Source organism: Homarus americanus, unplaced genomic scaffold, assembly GCF_018991925.1.
Source record: "Homarus americanus isolate GMGI-L3 unplaced genomic scaffold, GMGI_Hamer_2.0 scaffold42643, whole genome shotgun sequence".
In the NCBI taxonomy this organism is placed as follows: Eukaryota; Metazoa; Arthropoda; class Malacostraca; order Decapoda; family Nephropidae; genus Homarus; species Homarus americanus.
This window is the reverse complement of record NW_024747582.1, coordinates 2,297,175-2,320,910: the sequence shown is the minus strand read 5'-3', so window position 1 is coordinate 2,320,910 and position 23,736 is coordinate 2,297,175. Positions and strand designations below refer to the sequence as shown.

The 23,736-nt window shown below is 41.5% G+C and overlaps 1 protein-coding gene across 3 annotated transcripts in view; it reads right to left on the bottom strand.

The window, feature by feature from the left end:
- Nucleotides 1–5,837: 5,837 nt before the first annotated feature.
- LOC121879783 (cytochrome c1-like) overlaps nucleotides 5,838–23,736 on the bottom strand; it is a 32,719-nt gene continuing 14,820 nt past the window's right edge. The window contains exons 2-4 of one of the 3 annotated variants that reach the window (XM_042386571.1): nucleotides 17,523–17,728; nucleotides 12,574–12,606; nucleotides 5,838–7,980 (exon numbers count right to left, since the gene is read on the bottom strand). In XM_042386571.1, the coding sequence (XP_042242505.1) occupies nucleotides 7,868–7,980; nucleotides 12,574–12,606; nucleotides 17,523–17,661 (285 nt within the window). In that variant the 5' untranslated portion in view covers nucleotides 17,662–17,728 and the 3' untranslated portion in view covers nucleotides 5,838–7,867. Of the gene's footprint in view, nucleotides 7,981–12,573; nucleotides 12,607–14,675; nucleotides 14,802–17,522; nucleotides 17,729–23,736 lie in introns of all 3 variants that reach the window. The other 2 variants (XM_042386570.1, XM_042386569.1) reach the window with 2 other exon arrangements.

The following is a 23,736-nucleotide window of genomic DNA, read 5'->3' as shown; positions in this document are numbered from 1 at the left end:
CTACACAAACAAACAAACAAACACCACAAAAGTTCACAAACACTACTGTAGAAACAAAAAAGATGGGGATCATCCCTCCAGTGCCACAAGGACCTGGAGGGACTACACAAACAAACAAACAAAGCCCACAAAAGTTCACAAACACTACTGTAGAAACGAAAAAGATGGGGATCATCCCTCCAGTGCCACAAGGACCTGGAGGGACTACACAAACAAACAAACAAACACCACAAAAGTTCACAAACACTACTGTAGAAACAAAAAAGATGGGGATCATCCCTCCAGTGCCACAAGGACCTGGAGGGACTACACAAACAAACAAACAAAGACCACAAAAGTTCACAAACACTACTGTAGAAACGAAAAAGATGGGGATCATCCCTCCAGTGCCACAAGGACCTGGAGGGACACCCCCCTAACGTAAGATGCCCCAAGGAAACATCAAATAGAACAACTTAATTAGCTTGGCTAAGACTGGCCTTCCCTAACCGCAAGAGTCCTCTAATGCAGCACTGTTGACGGAAGACAAAAACCTCGTCTCAACAAGGTGGATAGCCCACCTGCTGTCAGCCTCCTCCTATATTTCCCACTTCTGAACTTTACCTTGTACTGTACCCTTCTTGCACCCTCAGAGCTAATGCTCTCTTCTCTCCGTATCACCGACCGACCTGAAGGTCATTCTACTCGACCCAACAAGACCTCTCAACAAGCTCTTCACCCCACTTGGTGGGAGTGAAGATCGACACGGCAGGAAGGGTCATAAGTCATTAAGTCAGTCATTACCGTACACATTCCCCAAAACTTTCATGACCACCAATGTTGTTTTTCATGCCTAAATTGTTTGCCTGTTTGCATTTTAATTACCATATTACTTAATACTGTTTACCAAACTGTACTTCCACCCCATGTCAGTACGAGTTTTTGGTATTGTTGCATTTTCAACCAATGTGCATCCCAATGTTTTTGGGTCCAAAATGAATAGATCTCAAGAGCTTATCTTCTGAACCGTTCTTTTTCTTGTCACAATTGAATGCGTAATATGGGAACACTGCTCAACTAGAGAGCCATTATTGGTTGAACATGCAAATTTACTTTTTTTTTAATTCTTGCTGGTTAACCCGGGGACCACGTTTCATTTTAATCACCACAGACATATGAAAATTATTTAACAATCCGAGTGACATTCTCGTCCAGCCACAGTAGACGTAGCCGACTTACTCAATTATAACTTTATATGGCAAAATCCCTACAAATCTACTAAAAAGGCTGATGGATCTCCTCTAGAACTTAATTAAAGTTGGTAACTAGTCCACAGACCTTCACAAGTGACAGTAATCGTCTACTAAATTAAATGAGAAAATAAACAAATATGGCGACTTGCTCATCACAACAAACACCATCAACACTATACTGGCTTATAAACCTCCACTCAGGATGTGTCTTGTCATATATTATATTATAGACTGTACATAAAACTATAAACTTCTAAAAACTATCATATAATTTAACTTACCTTCCATTTAAATGCCCAAGAGCGTCCATTATGTTGCACACACCCATTCTTCTCTCCGCCGACGCCATTACGTCTCTTTAAGACCCGAAGGACTCGTCGGCTAATCACAGACCGTCTTGTGCCACCAGCTGAAAACTGACCAACCACACGCCAGCTTACATAAATTTAATGCCGCCAGGGACCAATCAGTGACTTCTGCTGAAAACTGACCAATTACACGCAAGATTTCAGTCCCCTTCGCCGTGATGACCAAAGTCGATGGGCATTTAAAGATTTATTCAATAAATATTCAAATTTTTATGTAAATAGACAGTCTAGGAGTCTAGCTACACGACAATGGTAAATTATACATATTAATGCAAGGGCAGTCCAAGAAAGGTGTTAATAGTGTATAAAGATAATTAACTCTTTATTGGCGATCGTGAGTCGAGGCACACAGTAAAATGTACTAAATGATTATACATTAAACATCTTGAGAAAATACTTATATTGATGTGTTTTATTTCGTAGTTATTATTTCACATTGGCCAGGATCGAGGGGTCACTGGATAGACAACATCTTAGAAAAGTTCAGTATTAATCTAGTTCACAATATTGCGCCCAAACAGGAACACTTTATACAGGGTGTCTAAAAATAAATTGCATGCGCACGGACTTACAGATCTTATGAATGTTTGTACTATAACAATATTATTCTCACTTGTAAGACTCCACACAGCTTCCCTTTACACACCAGAAATGTTGATGTTTAGATGTTATTCCCTGAGTGAGTGTTTGCAACGATATTTATAGGGCAGTAAATTGACCCGAGCACCAACACAGAGATGACTCGACTCTGCCTGCAGGGGTTGATCCTTGACCCAGGAAAAGGCACTAGAGGCTACAGGTCTTATCAGGGAGAACAAGACCACACAGGAGGGAGGGTGTAGGTCTTATCAGGGAGAACAAGACCACACAGGAGGGTGGGTGTAGGTCTTACCAGGGAGAACAAGACCACACAGGAGGGAGGGTGTAGGTCTTACCAGGGAGAACAAGACCACACAGGAGGGAGGGTGTAGGTCTTATCAGGGAGAACAAGACCACACAGGAGGGAGGGTGTAGGTCTTATCAGGGAGAACAAGACCACACAGAATGGAGAGGGTGAGTCTTATCAGGGAGAACAAGACTAATAGGAGGGTGAAATCTGACAGGGAGAACAAGACCACATTAGGGAGGGAGGGTGTAGGTCTTATCAGGGAGAACAAGACCACACAGAAGGGAGGGGTGCAGGTCTTATCAGGGAGAACAAGACCACACAGGAGGGGAGGGTGTAGGTCTTATCAGGGAGAACAAGACCACACAGGGAGGGGAGGGTGTAGGGCCTGAGCCAGGGAGAACAAGACCACACAGAAGGGAGGGTGTAGGTCTTATCAGGAGAACAAGACCACACAGGAGGGAGGGTGTAGGTCTTATCAGGGAGAACAAGACCACACACTGTGGGAGGCATCTTGCACAGGGAGAACAAGACCACACAGGAGGGAGGGTGTAGGTCTTATCAGGGAGAACAAGACCACACAGGAGGGAGGGTGTAGGTCTTATCAGGGAGAACAAGACCACACAGAAGGGAGGGTGTAGGTCTTATCAGGGAGAACAAGACCACACAGGAGGGAGGGTGTAGGTCTTATCAGGGAGAACAAGACCACACATCAGGGGGAGGGTGTAGGTCTTATCAGGGAGAACAAGACCACACAGGAGGGAGGGTGTAGGTCTTATCAGGGAGAACAAGACCACACAGGAGGGAGGGTGTAGGTCTTATCAGGGAGAACAAGACCACACAGAAGGGAGGGTGTAGGTCTTATCAGGGAGAACAAGACCACACAGGAGGGAGGGTGTAGGTCTTATCAGGGAGAACAAGACCAATAATAGAGGAGGGTGTAGGTCTTATCAGGGAGAACAAGACCATATTAAAGGGGAGGGTGTAGGTCTGCATCAGGAGAACAAGTAATCCACAGAGGGAGGGTGTAGGTCTTATCAGGAGAACAAGACCATACAAAGGGAGGGGTGCAGGGTCTTGGCATCAGGGAGAACAAGACCACACAGAGGGAGGGTGTAGGTCTGCATCAGGGCAACAAGAATCACACAGAGGGAGGGTGTAAGTCTTGCATCAGGGAGAACAAGACCACACAGGAGGGAGTGGTGTAGGTCTGCATCAGTAGAACAAGAGTCATTACTGGTGAGGAGTGGTGTAGGTCTTATCAGGAGAACAAGACCACAAAGCGAGGGTGTAGGTCTTACATCAGGGAGAACAAGACCACACAGGAGGGAGGGTGTAAGTCTTGCATCAGGGAGAACAAGACCACACAGGAGGGAGGGTGTAGGTCTTGCATCAGGGAGAACAAGACCACGCAGGAGGGAGGGTGTAGGTCTTGCATCAGGGAGAACAAGACCACACAGAGGGAGGGTGTAAGTCTTGCATCAGGGAGAACAAGACCACACAGAGGGAGGGTGTAGGTCTTGCATCACTGTGTTGTACTAAAGTAATATTAGATCAAGGTGTTACACAATACCCCCACATTTTCTTCATGTTAGTTGAACTGTCTTGAAGGTGTTGAATACTTCCTTTACAAGGTGAATGTTGTCCAAATACCCTGTAATGAGGTTGAACATTGTCCCGTTCTGTCAATCAGCAGCTCAACTAACGTTAAGGTCAAAATGGCCTCCTTCCTGGTGTCTGGGCTATTATCAGGATTTATTAATAGTCTATCATCTCACCACTTATCAGGAGGAACCTGTTATCTGAATGCACTTCCTAAAACTATATCTTGCTGTTGTGAGACCTCACTTGGATTACACAGTTCAGCTCTGGTCACCGTACTACAGAATGGATATAGAATCCCTAAAAACAATTCAGAGGAGAATGACAAGACTAAGCCCAGGCATTAGGAACCTTGAGTACAGAGACAGGTTAAAGCATCTTAATTTGCACTCCCTAGAGAGACATAGAGTGAGGGGCGATATGATCAGGGCTAAACAAAGGTGATATAACAAAGGTACTCAAACTATCCAACCAGGAGCGAACTCATAACAATGGTTTTAAGTGAGATTAATTTAGATTTAGGCCCGAGATAAGTAAACACTGGTTTGGAAATAGAGTAGTGGATGAGTGGAACAAGTTACCAATTATCATCATTAACTCAAATATGCTGGATAGCCTCAAACATACAGTAGGTTGGATGGATATATGAGCAATAGGGGCTGGGTGTAAATGGGACTGCCCAGTATGGACCAATAGGCCCGCTGCAGTTTCCTCCATTCTTTTGTTGTATGTGAATCATGGCCTTGTGAGAGTGATCAACACCCCAGAGATGACCTCCTCTTGTACTCTGTGGTGGTAGTGAGGGTGTGGGGGAAGTGGTGGTGGTGTGGGAGAGGCAGTGGTGGTGTAGGGGAGGTGGTAATGATGGTGTGTGGAAGGTGGTGGTGGTGGTGTGGGAGAGGCAGTGGTGGTGTAGGGGAGGTGGTAATGATGGTGTGTGGAAGGTGGTGGTGGTGGTGTGGGAGAGGCAGTGGTGGTGTAGGGGAGGTGGTAATGATGGTGTAGGGGAGGTGGTGGTGGTAGTGGGGAAAGGTGGTGGTGATGTGATGGAGATGGTGGTGATGTGATGGAGATGGTGGTGATGTGGTGAAGTTAGTTGTAGGGATGACGGTCATCATTAGTGGACGTTTCTTGTTCCTTGCAGTCAATTTATGTACATATGAAACAGAGTAGGAAATCCTTAGCAGCTGGTTAAGGGTTAAAAAAAACTATAAATCCAATAACAAAAAACATATCAGAGGTTCAATATCAAAACCTTGTACATGGCAGAATGCACCACACAGTCTATGAGAAAACTTACCAAATTTCTTAGCACCAGATGATCTGACCAGTCCAGTTTATGCTGCAGACAGACACACACACATCTTCACTACACATAAAGTCTCAGTTGGGTGCTCTCATCCCACTTGGGTTATCTCTTTCTGAATGATTGTTTATTTTTGACTTTTTCCATTCCATTTAAGACTTAGATAATTCCCATTAAGTCTACATGGGAAAAAATCATGAGTTTGGGAATTGTCTAAATAGCATGTAATCTGATGGTCAGGTCAGATCAGGTCAGGTCAGTGAGAGAATAAATCACATGTCAGGGTATAGGAAACAGTGTCAATAACAGGTCATATGATGGTCAGGTTAGGTCAGATCAGGTCAGTGTAGGAATAAATCATATGTCAGGGTATAGGAAACAGTGTAAATAACAGGTCATATGATGGTCAGGTAGGTAAACGATGACAATAATAAAACAACGTATACATGATCAAGTTTATTGACGTACTATTTCAGACAAACACTTAAAACTGGGGTTCTAAACTAACTTTCCTATAAGTGGATTATACACTGCACAGATAGTAGTGAAAACTTGTACAAATATTAAATAGGGAATGTTGTAGCTTCAGGAGTCACAATATGCTTGCAATACATCACACTTCAAGAAGCTCAGAATATCCATTAACATCCATATACAGTACAATAAATTAAAACCTATAGAGTAAACATTATATTGAATAAAAAAAAAATACGCTGCGTTAACAAATTCCGAGGCTAGAAAGCGGAGATAGCATGACATTTATTTACCTTACACGATGGGGAGGGGAAAGGGGAGGGGAGGAAGAGAAGGGAGGGGAGGGAAGGGGAAGGAAGAGGGAGATTTCATTCATCCACCAAAAATGTATTGAATCATGTGTGCAGAAAATTCTAATACTTTCAAGAACCTGGCCATACAGAAAGCACTATAAAAGTACAAACAAGCAATTCTTTGTTCTAATTGGATGAATCAGGTTTATTTATTTATTCTTTTACCCTAATACAGTGAAACCTCCACCTAACGGACAATATGGAGAGGTAAGTCCACTAACACCTATGCCTCTTAAATGGAAGGTTTCTCTATTGTTTTCCCTAGTGGATATGGATGGTGTAAACGCTTATGTGAACACTCTGCCGCCACCCCTGCCTCCCCTTCACAGGAGCCAGACTTCTGCTCCTTGAGATTCATTCACCAGATTGTAACTCAGAATGATAATAAACTTGCCAATCTTACTTCTCTAATTTAATCTCCATGTCCCATGCTAATTTATTTTATTAATATACAAATTACTGCAGAATTGCCTATGATTACATATTATGTGATGTTTTAAGTTGATATATTAATATTTCATGTAGTATTGTATCAATTAGTCTATTCTCCTCTCTCATTACAGTTACAAGATGGAGTACTGTACAATATTTCATCTCTATGGTGTAAATGAGTACATCAACCACCTCCTTACTAGTACAGTTTTTTAGGCACCGATAAGGGACGAGAACATTGTGTCATGAAGGTGTCGTGCCGGCTGTAACACAACGGCCAACCGATGTCATCTACCGAGAGCTATTACACGTCACTTACTAAGAGAGGCGTCAGTATCCCAGCAATATAATTTACAAAACTTATGCCAATAATTTAAAGACTATGGAAAATCAAAACCCCAAGTGTTTTTTATTTTTGTTTTTTACTCATTGATGGTGACCAACTTATAAGACTAATAATTCCTCTCCAAACTCCATGTACAGTATAAATGTGTTTGGTTATATTACAACAATTTCCCAGATGTCAAAACTAAAGATAAATACACTTCGTTATCTTTCATCCTATTTCACACATATGACTCTCCATAAACTGTTAAATAAGGAGAACAAATAATAGTTTGCTAAATAAGCCAGAGGGCATTGTGAAGTAGTGGTAATAAAGTTTACCTTATATATATAAGCCCTGTTAAGTCCAGATGACAATATTGGAATAACATTAGTTTTACTTTCTCCAAAAGCTATTTCCATTTTGTACAATACTGTAATTAAACTCAAAATATTATCCATTGTAAAACTAAATTCCTAATATACCATTATAGCACTATATGTGCACTTACAGACAAGCTTTACTTACACCTCGATAATAATTACAGACTTCAACAGTTAATAACCCGCTACCTGGTCAAACAGCTACCTGAATAAATCTCTATTGATGTGAATATTTTAATTTGGTGTATCTTCTGGTATGAGCATCTGAAAACCCTAAATATTTGAACTGAAGTAGGAGACCTGCTAAGTATTTCCAACTGATGCTGTTCACTTTACTTTCTGAATTTATGGAACAATTAATCAAATGAGGAATCTGCTAAAATATTAAATTTCAAATGTTACTTTATTGAACTTCCTACCTACCAGTCCAGTCATCTTGCTAATATTTTGATACATACATATATTTATATAAGGCCTTTCAATGATACTCTCAAGGTTGATGGTTCTCAGTGAGCCACCTTGAGTGCAACAAGGGCACTAAAGAAGAGAGCTGGTAGATACAAGGTGAAGTGAGAGGCACCGCCCTGTGCTCCGTCTTGGGCCTCGGTGGATGGCGCTTCTGTAACAACGCCAACGAGTTAAAAACAATTCCATTAAGGATACCATCATACACCTGTAACTAACAGGTACTGTACAGTCATCCATCTGTCAACTTGAACTAGACAGTCTTCTCCTTTGAGTGTAGTAAGAAGGTGTAAGACCCACAAGGGGCAGCCCAGATACAGCACATTGTGACTGGGCCTTTTTAGTACACAAGGAGGCAGCGTGGCTGCACTGCACTAGAACCACCTTCACCTCCTACTAGAAATCAGGCACCGATTCACAGCTGGGTGGACTTGGGTTGCCCCAGGAATGAACTTGTTACCCTTAGAACAGGAGACAAGTGCTGTATTCATTCTGTCGCTGCCTCCCTTCCTCTGAGTTCCCTTCAAAAATATCTCGAGGAATGTGTCAAACAATGTTACTCTACTGGCATATCATAATACAACCTCATCTGCAGATACAATATATATATATATATATATATATATATATATATATATATATATATATATATATATATATATATATATATATATATATATATATATATATATATATATATATATATATATATATACAGTATATATATATATACAGTATATATATATATACTGTATATATAAATTTTTCCAAAGAATTTTTATACAGATGGCAATTGTTAATGACTAATTCCTAACAGCCACTAAATAGTACAGAAAAAAAATAAAATAAAAATTACTGATCTTCTCAAAAGTAAATTTCTTTGTAAACATTAATAAAATAAATAAAACTTCCTATAATATCACAACATCCTACATAATTATTACTCTGAATATACATTTTATTAATTAATGATAACTTGTACAGGAGACTAAACCTTATTAAGTTAAATTATGACAAATTTCTCGAGTCATGCAGTAAGATAAGAAAATCATATTGGTATAGTATGATAACTTAAGGGCTTTCACTAAGTGCATACAGGAGGCAGGAGGACGAAAGACCACTTGACGAAGCTCGGAATCAAGGACTTTGTATTCACCTGAAAACTAGACCTGAAGAATAGCCACCCTAATGCTTTCTGGAGGAGTTAGGTGTATTGGTTAGATTATTTGGTTGAGTTGTTAGATTAAGTTACGTTGAATTCTGTTTAGGATAGATTAGGTTAGTTTAACATCTAGATGAAATAAACTGGGGTGTCTAATCTTCAGGTGATCCATAAGCTGTTAAAACAATATAAATAAATTTATGGCTTAAACTACAGCAACTATCAAGCAAAGGCAGATATTTCTGATAAAAGATTAACAATGGAATGTTCAATTGTTTCTCTAAGATTTTATTCCAGGTACAATTATGAAACTCTCCAGGCATTTGAATATGTCTATTTAACGTAATAACTTAATGAAAACCCTACGAGCTTATTATGGGGGTTACGATTATGCAAGACACCATGTTACATAATTATATCATTCACATTACATTAGGCAGTCGATGCAATATAAAGTTTTTCATCATGCAATATACAGTACATATACAGAAATACATTATACATAATAAAATACAAAACTCCACCATTAATAGCTCAACAGATCATAACAGGAGATGATACAATAACTACTGTATAAACTAAAGCAATCATATACAGTACAATACAACAGATTTGTCTAATAACGAACACAATGACCAAAAGCTGTAAGATAAAATAATTCACAACTTTTAAAATACTGTAAAAATCAAAACTTCCATTATAAATTTTTTAGATACAGCTGTATTTCCAAATTAAAATGTTGGTCAGTACAGCAGTAATACATTTTTTACAGTACAGGTCCCAACAGCATCCTAGGTTCAATCCCCAAAACAAGACAGATATGAGAAAAGTGTTGTGCAGAGTGACACCACCAAACATGGCAGATGATAAGTGGTTAAATAATAAATTAATAAATAACCTTATAAGTTATCATTTAATATATTACTCTTAAAATATTCTTTCCCACTAACATCTTCACCACCTGATGCCACTCTCAACACACACGGGATCAAGCACAGACCTCAGAGTGACCTATACAAGACCAGACTCCCGACCCTTTCCAACAAGTTCTACCTGACAGACAGAATTATTACACCAATAAGATAAACTTCTTCTTGTGTGCCATTAAAAGTATTTCCTTCTTGAATACTGTCAAACACAATACCATTAAGAACAAAGAAGTTAGACTAATACAGTACCCTTATTGTTGCAAGTCACTTTTTGGATCACATAAAGATTGGATACCTAACCTAACCGAACTAAAACCCTGCTCAAGGTACCACTAGGGTCTTTAATTAGGTGATAGGATCTAGGGGGCAAATCTTCAGGTGATCTCTGATTCACGTAGAGATTAGGTGAAAAATTAATTTTTTTACGATGTAGTCGCCAGAATAAACAAAACCACTCTACATTTATTTACTTTATTTTATTACCGCTAAACTGTACAATTTATATATGTATTAACCTTTCTGACTGCTTTATAGATGCATGCTGCCTGAAATAACAGGGAGTTCCAAGTGCCCTCTTAGCTGGCAAGGCAGTCACTACCCCGAGGTAATCAAATAATACTAACTTCCAGATCAAGTCTTCTTACAGCTCACCTGACACCTTAATAATAAACGTAACAATAAGCGTTCTTGTTTTTAATTTCTTCCTATGTCTTGGGTAAATTTCAAAGAGGTACATCATCTTAAATGTGATTGAATCTAGCCAAAAGTGTTGTCTGTTGCCCCATGTTACCAATATTCTACATAGGTGAGAAGGGGAGGATTTAACACATCATTACTCCTCACCAAATGTTCAGTATCTACCATTATCTTATATTCATTTCTGTTACTTTAAGTTGAATTTGATGTTGAAACTCCTTGATCTGAAGACAAAGAATTAATGTCTGGTTTTGATCTGAAGTAATATAAAGGTAGCTGTTTCTAAAATGAACACCAACATCATCAACCAATTATTTGAGTAAGGAACCTTGGCTGCAGGTTCTGTAAGATTACAAGATGAAGCTCGGAATAATATTTTGAGAATTTAGATAACTATATATATTATGTAAGTTAAAATTACTTAATGATGATTTGTGTTGATCTGGGTTGAAAGTTTTAACAAGTTAGAATTACCTTCAATACACCCATGTGAGGAGACAGGGTCAATAACACTTTCTGGTACGTGTACACTCACACACATGGTTGTAACAACACTTAACTGCTCATAATATACCATAGGTTTTGACTAGGGTGAATAAAACCAAACTGCCACTACCACTGATTACGGTGCAGTCCCCCGAAGTTCATGGTTTTTCACAGCCACCATCTATTATTCGTAGATGACACCCTGGATGTACCCAAGAATGTCTGTGGGTAGTTTTAAAGTTGCCTGCATTTTCGCGGCTGGGATGGGAGCCAATTCATTCTAGAGACAGTAATTTCCTTTACCTGTATTGTATATACGGGGTGTGATCCAAAAGTTCCTGGACTGGCTTCATAAAATCTTTATTTTTCAAGATATTAGAGTGAAACTTTAGTCACCCTTAAAATATTCTTCAGAGGCCTTGATGCAGTGCTGAATCCACTTCTTGAAGTCCTTGTTGGTGAGGCTGGAGCACACCTTCTGTGATGTGTCCTGGATCTCCACTATGTCCATGATCTTCTTGTCCTGGAGGTACAACTTGAAGGAAACAGCCAGAAGTCGGTGACCAGATCTGTAGAGTATGGAGGGTGGGGGGCACTGGGGTGTCGTGCTGTTTCCCAAGTTCAAGTTGTACCTCCAGGACAAGAAGATCATGGACATAGTGGAGATCCAGGACACATCACAGAAGGTGTTAGCCTCACCAAGGACTTCAAGTGGATTCAGCACTGCATCAAGGCCTCTGAAGAATATTTTAAGGTGACTAAGTTTCCTCTATCTTGAAAAAAAATTTTATGAAGCCAGTCCAGGAACTTTTGGATCACACCCATATGTGTGTGTGTGTGTACACACACACACACACACATACAATACAGGTAAAAGAAATAATTGTCCTAAGGCCAAACACATAAAGGGAATATATATTTCTTTGTACACAAGTAAAAATGTAACTCCCCCCCACCAGTCAGCAAATGTTATTCGTGGATTTAACGATTTGCGGCCATTTTGAGAACCTAACCCCCGTTAATTTGGAGGGCCCCTGTGTATACATTTCATCAACTTTGAGGAACATACTGCATATTGATCTGTAGTTGGGCGGTAGTGTGAGGGAACTATTCTGTACAATGGTAGTGACCTCAGTTCCTAATGTTATCAACCTGACTGTGAGCACCTCCAAAAATTCCTCTACCTAAACTGGTCAGCTCCTGAACTTGTGGCCACACCAAGAAGGTCTGCCCTTACATGTTTAGCTAGACCATGGTGGCTCCTTTGGTTGTCTACACTTCTCCCCATCCCAAAGCAGATAACAGCAACAAGAAAACATAACATTAACAAGACCTACAAGAAAAACGAACATCAATAAGACAATACACCTCAACACTTAGCGGACAACAGCGTCTCAATATGCCTCACAAATTAACCCCAAGCAAGAGAAATAGACGAATAGCACAACTGTTGTACATTACTCATCACTCTTACCAGTTGTTGCTGGTGAGTTCTCTTCCGATTTAGCTGAAAATAGGTAAATCATGAGCTTTGTTATATGATGGGCAGCCAGACATGCTGTGATTAACCTGTGGCAGCCATCTTGTAGCTAGACCTACTCGTCAACTTGCTCGCTATGCCACAAACTACTGTCCCCGGGCATGATCATCACAAAGGAGTACAGTATTAAAAGCTTATACTGTACAGGTCTATCATTAAACCTTGGCACTAAACAGTTGTGTGTGTGTTAGTACAATTATGTCAAAGTAACTTGTACTGTTTGTTCAATTATCCATATGAACACTATAACACTGTTTGTCATAGTGTATGTATAATCCGGTTTTGTATATGTATAATCATGTATAATCTAACACATACAAGGAAGAGAAAAAAAGACCATTCAACTACCTGACGACTAAACCAATCAGGTGTTTAGTTTCAGCAATGCTTCTCATCCTCCGTAATAACCACAAAGCCAGTGGCAAGGCTTCACCTAACGAGATACAAATGTGAGCTGCAGTTTATCTATGGCAGTTGTGTTTAGTCAGATGCCCTACAAAACAAATCCCCTATCAGACATATTCAGAGTTTATATTGAGTCAGCATTAGATCAAGGTCGTCCATTTACAATCCAGAATTTGTTTATTGTAGAAATACCCAAATATGAAAGTAGAATTTGCTACACTGTCATCTGATGTTATTTGTTGATTTGTTAGGTGCTTATGGTGAGCTATAGCCAATCCCATCGTGACTCACTTGTTCATTGCTATTTCACGTTGTGTTAATATAAAGTATGTGGACCTGGTTTTTTCAATTTAGGGATTTGACTGATGAAAAGAGGACCTTGCTAGTAAATTTAGGGACTTGACTGATGAAAAGGGGACCTGGCTAGTAAATTTAGGGACTTGACTGATGAAAAGGGGACCTGGCTAGTAAATTAAGGGACTTGACTGATGAAAAGGGGACCTGGCTAGTAAATTTAGGGACTTGACTGATGAAATAGTCACTTGATAGTAAATTTAGGGACCTGGCTAGCAAATTTAGGGATCTGGCTGATAAAATATGGACATGATTAATGAACTCGTGACCAGAATAGCAAATTTAGTAACCTGGCTGATACATATATGGACCTGGCTTCATAAAATACAAGGACGTCACTCATGAATCTCAAACCAAAGGCAACCAGAATAAATGTTTAAAATCAACATACATTTCATCCCTAGAAGCATAATGTCAGTATATATAGTATAATGTGTACCGTCATACAACTTAACATGTATATGTATACTGTATAAACACTACCACATAAAACTGGTATATGTGTAATAATCATCTGCTGTGTATAAATAAGTATCTGTAGAAGGACTAGATTGCAACACTGTCAAAGGTATGTTAAGTACTGTATATGTTTTATGGGGTAAGATTAAGTAACAATACACCACCCTTGGAAAACTGCACCAATGGCAAGCACTTTATTTTTTGGGAGGAGGGTAATCACTTTGGATGCACATTAGTATAGCTTAATATACCAGCATAGTCTAATAATAAAAGGGATTCGTCATACACAACTACGGCCAAGACCTTCAACCAATGGGTTAATTCACATCTACAACACCATGCAAAATCGCAATCATTAATACTGTGATTATCGTTCATTCTTCAGTCAATACTAAAACTGTAAATCAGCGTATCATAGCAGGCGCAGGGATAAGGGGGGGAGGGGTAGCAACTGAGCTTATACAGTACTGTGATTATGAGGCAACAGTGTCTATGTGCTCTGTCATGTAGGGCAGCATAGCCAAGACAACATGTCCCCCCCCCCAACTCCCCATCACCTTCCTCATGTAAAATTGGTTTCCCCGATTTCAACAATTTAGGAATATTGGGGAATTGGAATTTTAACAGTAAAATCAGAGGTTACGCAATCCATTTAGCTGAGTCAGGTGTGTGTGGGGGAGGGGGATGGAATAGGGAGGCAAGGGGGGAGGGGGGCAGCTGCTACTCCATAGGTCGCATCGCAAATCCATCGTTACCACCGTCATCCATCATGCGTTATAAAAGGGGGGACGGGAGGGCTACTCATCCAACTCACTCACCCGGCTCTCCTTCCACCAACTCCTCTACCTGTTCCTTCTCCATTTTCTCATCCACCCATTCCTTATCCTCCACCTCCCTCTCCTCACCTACATCATCCTCTTTTTCTTGGTCTTCCTCATTTGGAACTGTAAAAATGGGAGCGGATATTTGAAATTATACAAAAATGGTGGATATTTGGAATCAGGCACAATGGGAATGGATATCTGGAATATTAGACAAGAAAAAATAGGATGTGGATATTTGGAATGAGGCACAATAGGAATGGGTAGTCTGGAGAAACATAGGGACACATAGGAACACATATTAGATACTGGAGGAACACATGTTAGGTACTGGAGACACATAGAAACACATATTAGGAACTGGGGTCACATAGGAACACATATTAGGTACTGGAGACACATAGGAACACATATTAGGTACTGGAGGAACACAGGAACACATGTTAGGTACTGGAGACACATAGGAACACATATTAGGAACTGGAGGAACATAGGAACACATATTAGGTACTGGAGGAACACAGGAACACATGTTAGGTACTGGAGACATAGAACACATATTAGGAACTGGAGGAACATAGGAACACATATTAGGTACTGGAGGAACATAGGAACACACATTTAGGGGCTGGGGACACATATTAGGTATGAAAGAAGGACAGTCTATAGTGAGCTCAGCCTGAAAACAAGAAAAAGATACAAAAGTGAGAATCTTTATTTTACTGTATAATGGTAGAGGTCGGGGTTCATTCCTTCATCCGAAAACCCCAAAGCCGGTTGATTTGTTTTGAAGATAGGCCTAGTTTTAATTATCGAATGCCTAGGCCTATTTACACTACAGTAACACAGATCCAAGCCTGAAATCCGATCCATTTCCACTTGTGTTTTGAATCTCATGTGTATAATATTTTTGCAGTAAACATGATTTGATTTTATGTAATGTTTATATTTTGGTAATGTTGAATTGATTTACTGTTGTAGGAATGTAAATAAAACAAAGCTTGTCATCAGATGTAAAAGCCTCAGGGGGCCAATTGACAGATCTAGGAGGAGGGGAGGAGGGGGCTATAAAACATTGATTAATTTCACCAACAATATTCTCACTCATTACCACCAGCAGTTTTCATCACACGTTGTTGTTTTTAGTTTACAGAAGTTGTAGATAAACTTTAGGACGTTTTTACTGTAAACATGATTTTATTTAGGTATTTTAATAGTCGAGCTGAAAAAAAGAGATTACTGTATTGTGAACATAGAAATTTATGGGGTAAAGGTTATGATGTGTGGAGGCAGTCAGGTCTGCTGTTATGCAAGACAGAGGCAGTCAGGTCTGCTGTTATGCAAGACAGAGGCAGTCAGGTCTGCTGTTATGCAAGACAGAGGCAGTCAGGTCTGGTTTATGCAAGACAGAGGCAGTCAGGTCTGCTGTTATGCAAGACAGAGGCAGTCAGGTCGCTGTTATGCAAGACAGAGACAGCCAGGTCTGCTGTTATGCAAGACAGAGGCAGTCAGGTCTGCTGTTATGCAAGAGGCAATCAGGTTTGCTGTTATGCAAGAGGCAATCAGGTCTGCTGTTATGCAAGACAGAGGCAGTCAGGTCTGCTGTTATGCAAGACAGAGACAGTCAGGTCAGCTGTTCTGCATTCTGATACAGTCTTTGTTATTGTTGTGGGTTTTACATACAGTTGGGTCTGTTTAAAAGACTTTCCATGACTTGATCTTTTTTTAGTTTTATGAATTTGAGATAAATGAATCTTTAACCTGTACTAGTGGCCATTATACAATTATAATTATAATGATGGTTCCATTATAGATGTAAAATAGACTGTACTATAGATACTGTATAATCTATTCTCATGTCTAGAGGTACTGTACAGGAGGTTCCCCACTTACTAATGCCCGCCAATATAAATGAGGTTAAACTTGAAATTTACAATATTTTATTTACCTGATGACATATTTTTTACTTTCATTAACTGTATTTTATCATTCTATTTCTTCTTTTGTCTTAAATTAAGTGATTTTAGATGTATATATGACTTAGGCTATGATATAGTGGGATTTTAATCATTGTTTTGTAAGTACAGTATACATATATCATGTGTTCCCACTTATGTATAAATCTGACGTAACCCGGAGACCCCTGTATACATCAATTCTGACATCTATAGTTACTGTATAATTTATGAATACACCAAAGATCTGTACTTCAATATTCATGAATACTTCTCAACACATAAATATTCTTTTCTCCAAACACACATGAATACTTCTCAAAACACCAAGATCACTTTCAACATCCAGGCATACTTCTTGACACAGTACAGTCGCTTACACTCTCACCTGGTACACTGGCTGGTGCATTTTGTGAGATATGACAACTCTGTGTTTGTTTACATTGTGTTGAAACTCCCAGAATGGCCCCCTAAGGAACCTCACAATAGTAACCAGATAGGTATTCCACAGGGTTGCCACATCTCATAAAACACACCAGCCACTGTACTAGGTATGAATGTAGGCGGCACAAAAGGTCTCTCTGGACTGTGAACTGTTATGTCAGTCACCTGCTGAGAAGATAAACAAAATAACAAAAGGTGTTAAGAGATACATATTGTTACATGAACCAAAGGGGAAATGAAAGGTAATGTTGCAGAAGTGTCGAGTGATTTTATTGCAAGGTGGAGTGAGATATTGCAGGAAGATAGAGAAATAGTGTTGCAGTATGACAATGAATGAATGAGAGAGAGAGATAAATAATGCAAGGAATGAACAAAGTATATATGTATGTGATGTACCTTAAAAAAAAAAATAATAATAATATAAATAAAACCTATGAAACCTCACCTGGCTCAGATGTGGGTTCCTCTGTGGGATCGTCGTCACCGTGGTCAGAAGAACTGGGTTCAGCGGATGGTTCCTCCTCTGGGGCGGGTCTGGTCGGCATTGGCATCGCCTTGTGTTCCCGGGGCCCGTTCAACCTCATCTTCAGCCTTGACAGCCAGAGCCAGGAGACCAAACACAGCCAGTACCATCCAGAACTTCATCTTGATCTGTGGAAATATTTAGCCACTGTAGAGTCTGGTGTTGACTTTCTGATGCATTGTGTAAGAATATTTATACAGGGTTTATGCTGTAAATATCATCGTATACATATCCCTCACCACCACTACCCCTTCCTCACCACCACCCTACCTCACCATCACCACTACCCCACCTCACCACTCACCTCACCCTCACCATCACCACTACTTCCCTCACCATCACCACTACCCTCACTCACCATCACCACTACTCCACCCCTCACCATCACCACCTCACCCTACCCTCACCACTACCCCACCTCACCATCACCACTACCCCACCTCACCCCATCACCACTACCCTCCCTCATCACCACCACCCTTCTCATCACCACTACCCTACCCTCACCATCACCACTACCCTCACTCCCTCACCATCACCACTACCCTACCTCACCATCACCACTACCTCCTCACCACCATCACCACTACCCTTCCTCATCACCACCACTTCTCCTCACCACCAGTCAACACAGCCAAGTATTATTGATCAAGCTTATAACACTACGAAGACGTACACAACATAGTGATGCTGGTACCCCCACCCCCCTACACCACCCTCCCTTTCAAACAACCCTCCCTCCCACCACACCCCCACCCCTTCCTCCCCAACTCTCCCCCTCCCTGCCTTCCCTTCCCCCATCCACACCTTACCCTCCCTCCCCTTCCTACTTATAACCCCTTTCTCTCTCTTCATACCACTCTCGTTTAACCTCCTTCCTTCCATACCACCACCACCTCCCCCCCTTCACACTACCCTTCCACACACCCCTTCCCTTCCACATGACACCGGCAGATCTCCTCCCAGTGACCATGGCAGTATTAGCTATTATTACCATACTGAGTCCTTCCATCAATCCATCCTCTCCCTCCCTCCATCAATCCATCCTCCTCCCTCCATCAATCCATCCCCCCTCCCTCCATCAATTTATCCCGCCTTTCTCCCTCCCTCACCACCAGTTGCTTCCTCTCTCTCCATCAATTTTTCCCTACTTCTACCAATCCACCCCATTCCTCCTCCTTCACCACCACAATTCTTCCCTCCATCAAATTTACCCGACCCTTCCTCCATCAATTAATTCCCCTTTTCTCCCTCAATCTACCAATTTCTTCTTCCCTCCCTCTTTATCCGTCCTTTCTCATTCACTTTATTTCCCTCTTTCTTCCCTATACAAAACCGTACTCACTATCCTCTCTCTCTCTCTCTTCACCTTCCTCAAGTTTTAACCCAGCCCAAGGTTAAGGATAAAGCCAGTTCAAGTATTAACTAAGCCTTAAAGATCAAGCCTGTTCAAGTTTTACTAAGTGAAGGGTAAAGTCAACTGGCCAACATTCTCTCGGTAAGATATATCGACCACTAGCGGTTTAAACCCTTGCCAGAACATAAACAAATTTCCTATAAACAGATCTGGCAACAGAACAAAAACAACATTGTTACTTAAAGAAATAAATGAATAAATGAATAAATCACACGAACTATTTGATCGCGATTCCCAAAGCTACGAGTTGTTTTTCTGGTAAATCGACCGTAAAACAACTTATAATGGCGGATTTTCCTTATTTATAATCTTGCATGTATTATTATTTCTTTAGTTATGGAGAATAATTGAACCTATAAAACGTACAAGAGAAGAAATGGGCAAAATAAGTAAAATATCACCGTGTCGTCGCCTGCTTGACAAACCGCCATGTTGACATTCACAGCCAAGGAGACATCATGGTCGGCTGAAACCGCTTGTGGCGCAGGAAGGACAAGGGTAGTCATGGTGGATAATGTACTGTCTGTAATGAGAGGAACGTCCGTCTGTCTGTCTGTTCTCCCCTTGCCCTTAACCCATTATACTTCCATAACCCTCCCCAGCCCCTTAACCACCAAGCTCCCCCTCCTCCCTTCCCTCCCACCACCACCTCGTAAGTGCCGATGTCTCCTAAATCTTGCCCTTCAGGTTTTCCCCAGATCCTATTCACTTCCTCAGTTACAACAATAACCTCTTAGCTCACCAACCATTTTATATAAACACTCAACGGAAATTAATTTAATTCATCGGCCATTTTAGTGCAACCATGATATAAACTTCAACGCAGATTCTCATTCATAACTGACGTGTCTGTCTGACTAACCTTGGACTACGCAGCGAGTCGCCAAGGTCAACCTGCAACCTTACTAATGCATATAACACCTATGCAGGGAGGTAAATCTTGCCCAAATTTGGATAAAAAATTAAACCAATTTCACTCCATTGTTTCCCTGGTGATAATATTGTATTTATATTAAGCCGAAGCCAAAGACCGAGGGAGGAAACGAGGGCGGGGTATTTTTGGCGCGCTATCCGAGGCGGCGTGTTCGGTTACCTAACATGCAACTTGCACCTGCGCCGCCCGCCACACTCCTCACCTCACCGACATTTTTTGTAGGGCCAAGTATTCTCTCACCTCGCCAGGGATTTTTTTAACCTTTTCTTCTTCCTTTGGCTAGAAAACACTATTTATACATGAATGGCGGTCGGGAATAGGAATCGATCGAGAGGGGTTGAGGGGAAAAAAACACTGCCAGAACACGCCCACAGACCCGTCTTACCAGTTTGAACTTTGCTCGACGACATCAGTTTGGAAATAAAAACAAAATATATTACCAAAACAAAGACACATACAGTAACTTAACTACCAGGTCATCAGTTCATAAGATACAGTTGACAGATTTTGAACTTAAAAGCAAGAGATTTCATTCACGTCGCACCTACAGTAAGTCTACCCCGTCAGTGCTTGTGTGTGTGTGTCCAAGTTTTTGCGTTCGTTGAGAAGCAGCAGCTGGCCTTGCGTGCATTAAGGGTAAATTGTGTGTGTGTGTGTGTGTGTGAGGAGGGGGAAGGGGTATTGTGATGGGGGGGTGGAGGGTGAGAGAGAGGGAGGGGCGTACGATGATAGCACAGTACTTGCATTATTGCATAGGTTCTCGACAGCTGTTCACACCCAAAAAATCAATAGAAAACACAATGCAATTTTTCATACAAAGGCCGTTAGAACCTGAGGGGGCATTTAAATCCTGTTGATATCCTCTCCTCCCCCTCCCTCACCACGCCAAACTGCCTGGGCTAAATTTGACAGTCCAGATATTTAGCGTTTGTTTGGGATCATGATCAAAATATCCTAATTTCTACATGATATAAAAAAATCCAACTTTAATTTATATTTTGGATGATTTAGGTAATTATAGAAAACGGATACATGCTTATTTATAGTTTTCTATGATGAGAATGTATGGTAAACTTAAAACAATTATCCGACGCTTTGTACCCACACGTAAACATACCCACACACGGGTATAAACATCACTAACGTTACATTATGGTCAAATTGAGGTACAAAATAGGCGCCATTGAACACTTCCCTTCCTCCCTATTTCAGGTGTTTGCCAATTTAATCAGTTTAATAGAAGCTTTTGTGCATTGTGTCAACGGGAGGCTGAACTGGGAGGGAACGGGATGGAGGAAAGGGGTTAGGGAGGGAAGGGGATGGAGGAAAGGGGTTAGGGAGGGAAGGGGATGGAGGAAAGGGGAAGAAAGGGGAGTTATTGTCACAGTACACAACTAACGACATTAATCACCTTTATAAAGTGAGGAATTTAACTACAGAAAACTTAATATTTTTCACCAGTAATAAACAATAGTGTGTGTGTGTGTGTGTGTGTGTGTGTGTGTGTGTGTGTGTGTGTGTGTGTGTACAGGAGACGTTACAAGATTTTAATAGTATGTATGTATGTTTATGTATGTATGTATGTATGTATATATGTTTTTGTATGTATGTATGTGTGAACAACCACCATACAAATGAGCCACTGCAACAGGGAGAAGAGGGTGTGAAAGGGAGGACAATGAAGGGAGAAGAGATGAAGAGAAATGAAGATAGACAAGAGAAAGAGAAAGGAAAACGGAGGAAGAAAAAACAGAAGAGGGGGAATGAGGAAATGAGAATCAGATGTGAAAGAATGATGAAAATACGAGAACTGGAAGAGGGGAGGAGAAGAAGGAGGAAGGAAGGAAGAGGGAGACAATGAAGAGGAAGAAGAGTAAAAACACGAAAGATGGAAGAGGTGAAAAGGAAGAGGGAAAGATGATAAGAGGCGATAGACGAAGGTTATCTATAGGGAGGGGGAGAGGGAAAGGTAGGGGAGAAAGAGGGATGGAGGTAGGGAGGGAAGTAGAGAGAGAGGGAGGGGAGGGAGGAGGGAGGAGGGAGGGAGGTAGGAAGGGAGGAAAGAAAGAGTGGAAGCGATAGGGGGAGGATAGATGGATGGATGAATAAATCGAGTGAGACAGGGATGGATGAAGGAGGGAGGGGGAGGAGGGAGGAGGGAGGAGGAGGGGAGGAGGGGAGGGAGGGGGGGGAGATGGCGTATTCAACATGCAGAAAGCAGATGAGGTCACCACACCATACTAGGAACACCACACCACCACTACCCCACCACAACTACCCCTACCACCACCACTACCACAACTACCCACCACCACCACCCCTACCACCCACCACCCCAACACTAACAGACACACGGGCACTACACACGACAGCATGGCGCCGCAATTCCTTGTCATCAGCTGCTGCGCCAATAATTAAATACTAAATTACCCCCTCATCACCTGACCCCATCACGCCTGACTATTGGTCCCCCCTGTGACATCATTACCTATCATGACAGCCTATTGGTCAATCCTAATGACGCCATCACCCATCACGCCAGCCTATTGGTTCCATGACTGACGTCGTCATTCAAAACGCCTGCTCTTTGGCCTACGTCACTGACGTCATCATTCAGTACGCCAGCTTATTAGTCTACCTCCATGACGTCATCACCCATCACGCCAGCTTATTAGTCTACCTACATGACATCATCTATCACGCCAGCTTAGTCGTCAATCTCCATGGCGTTATCACCCATCACGCCACCTCATTGGTCAGCCCTAATGACGTCATCACCCAGGACGTACTCTCATTGGCCAAAACATCAAAAACAGAAATCTGTGACTGATGAGAAAGTATCGTTTTTTCTAAGAAGAATTCACCAGTCAATTTATCAAACGTGTTCTTGGAAACTGTTATCGTTATCTCTCTCTCTCTCCCTCTCTTGTCTTATCTATCACTTCTCATTATTGCTTTAATTCCACATTTCTCTTATTCGTCTTTCCCTTCTTTCAGGTTTTTGTACATTTATTGTTTATTTAAGCAAGAATTTCGCGCCAAAAATCCTCGGGTAAGAATTCGCTGAAGGTCGCCAAGTATTCTTTTCCCCTTGAGGTCGCTATTGATCCGGCAAACCTTTGATTCGCTACCATTAACCTAACCTAATGACTCCCACTCTATGTACGAGCCTTTCTGTCTGTCTTGTGGGGTGGGTAAACAGAGAGAGAGAGAGAGAGAGAGAGAGAGAGAGAGGTCATCCTCTCAAGGTTCCAAAAAATAAGTAAAGAAAATATGAAGAAACATCGATACTTACTCACCCACCTTAGCCCACCCCGTTACCCACCTCAGCCCACCCAGTTGCCCACAGCCCACCCCAATCACCTACACAACCGCTACCTACCCACCTTAAACACCCACAAACTACACCCATCACCCACCCACCACCCATCTTTCCATCCCCACCCACCCCACCACCCCTGCCACCACCCCACACCCCTCACCACTCACACCCACCTCACCACCCCCGCCACCCACCTCACCACCTCCACTCCACCCCACCACCCCTGCCACCCACCTCACCACCCCCTGCCACCCCCCCACCACCTCCACACCCACCTCACCACCCCTGCCACCCACCACCACCCCGCCACCCACCTCACCACCCCAGCCATCTAAACTCTCACCACCCGAAGGTTAGTTGAGAAATACCAAAGTAATTTACAGTATATATCAAAGAGAGAGAAATCAGGTCAGGTTAGGTTAGGTTGTAACTTATAATCTAACCTAGCAACTTCTAACAAGAT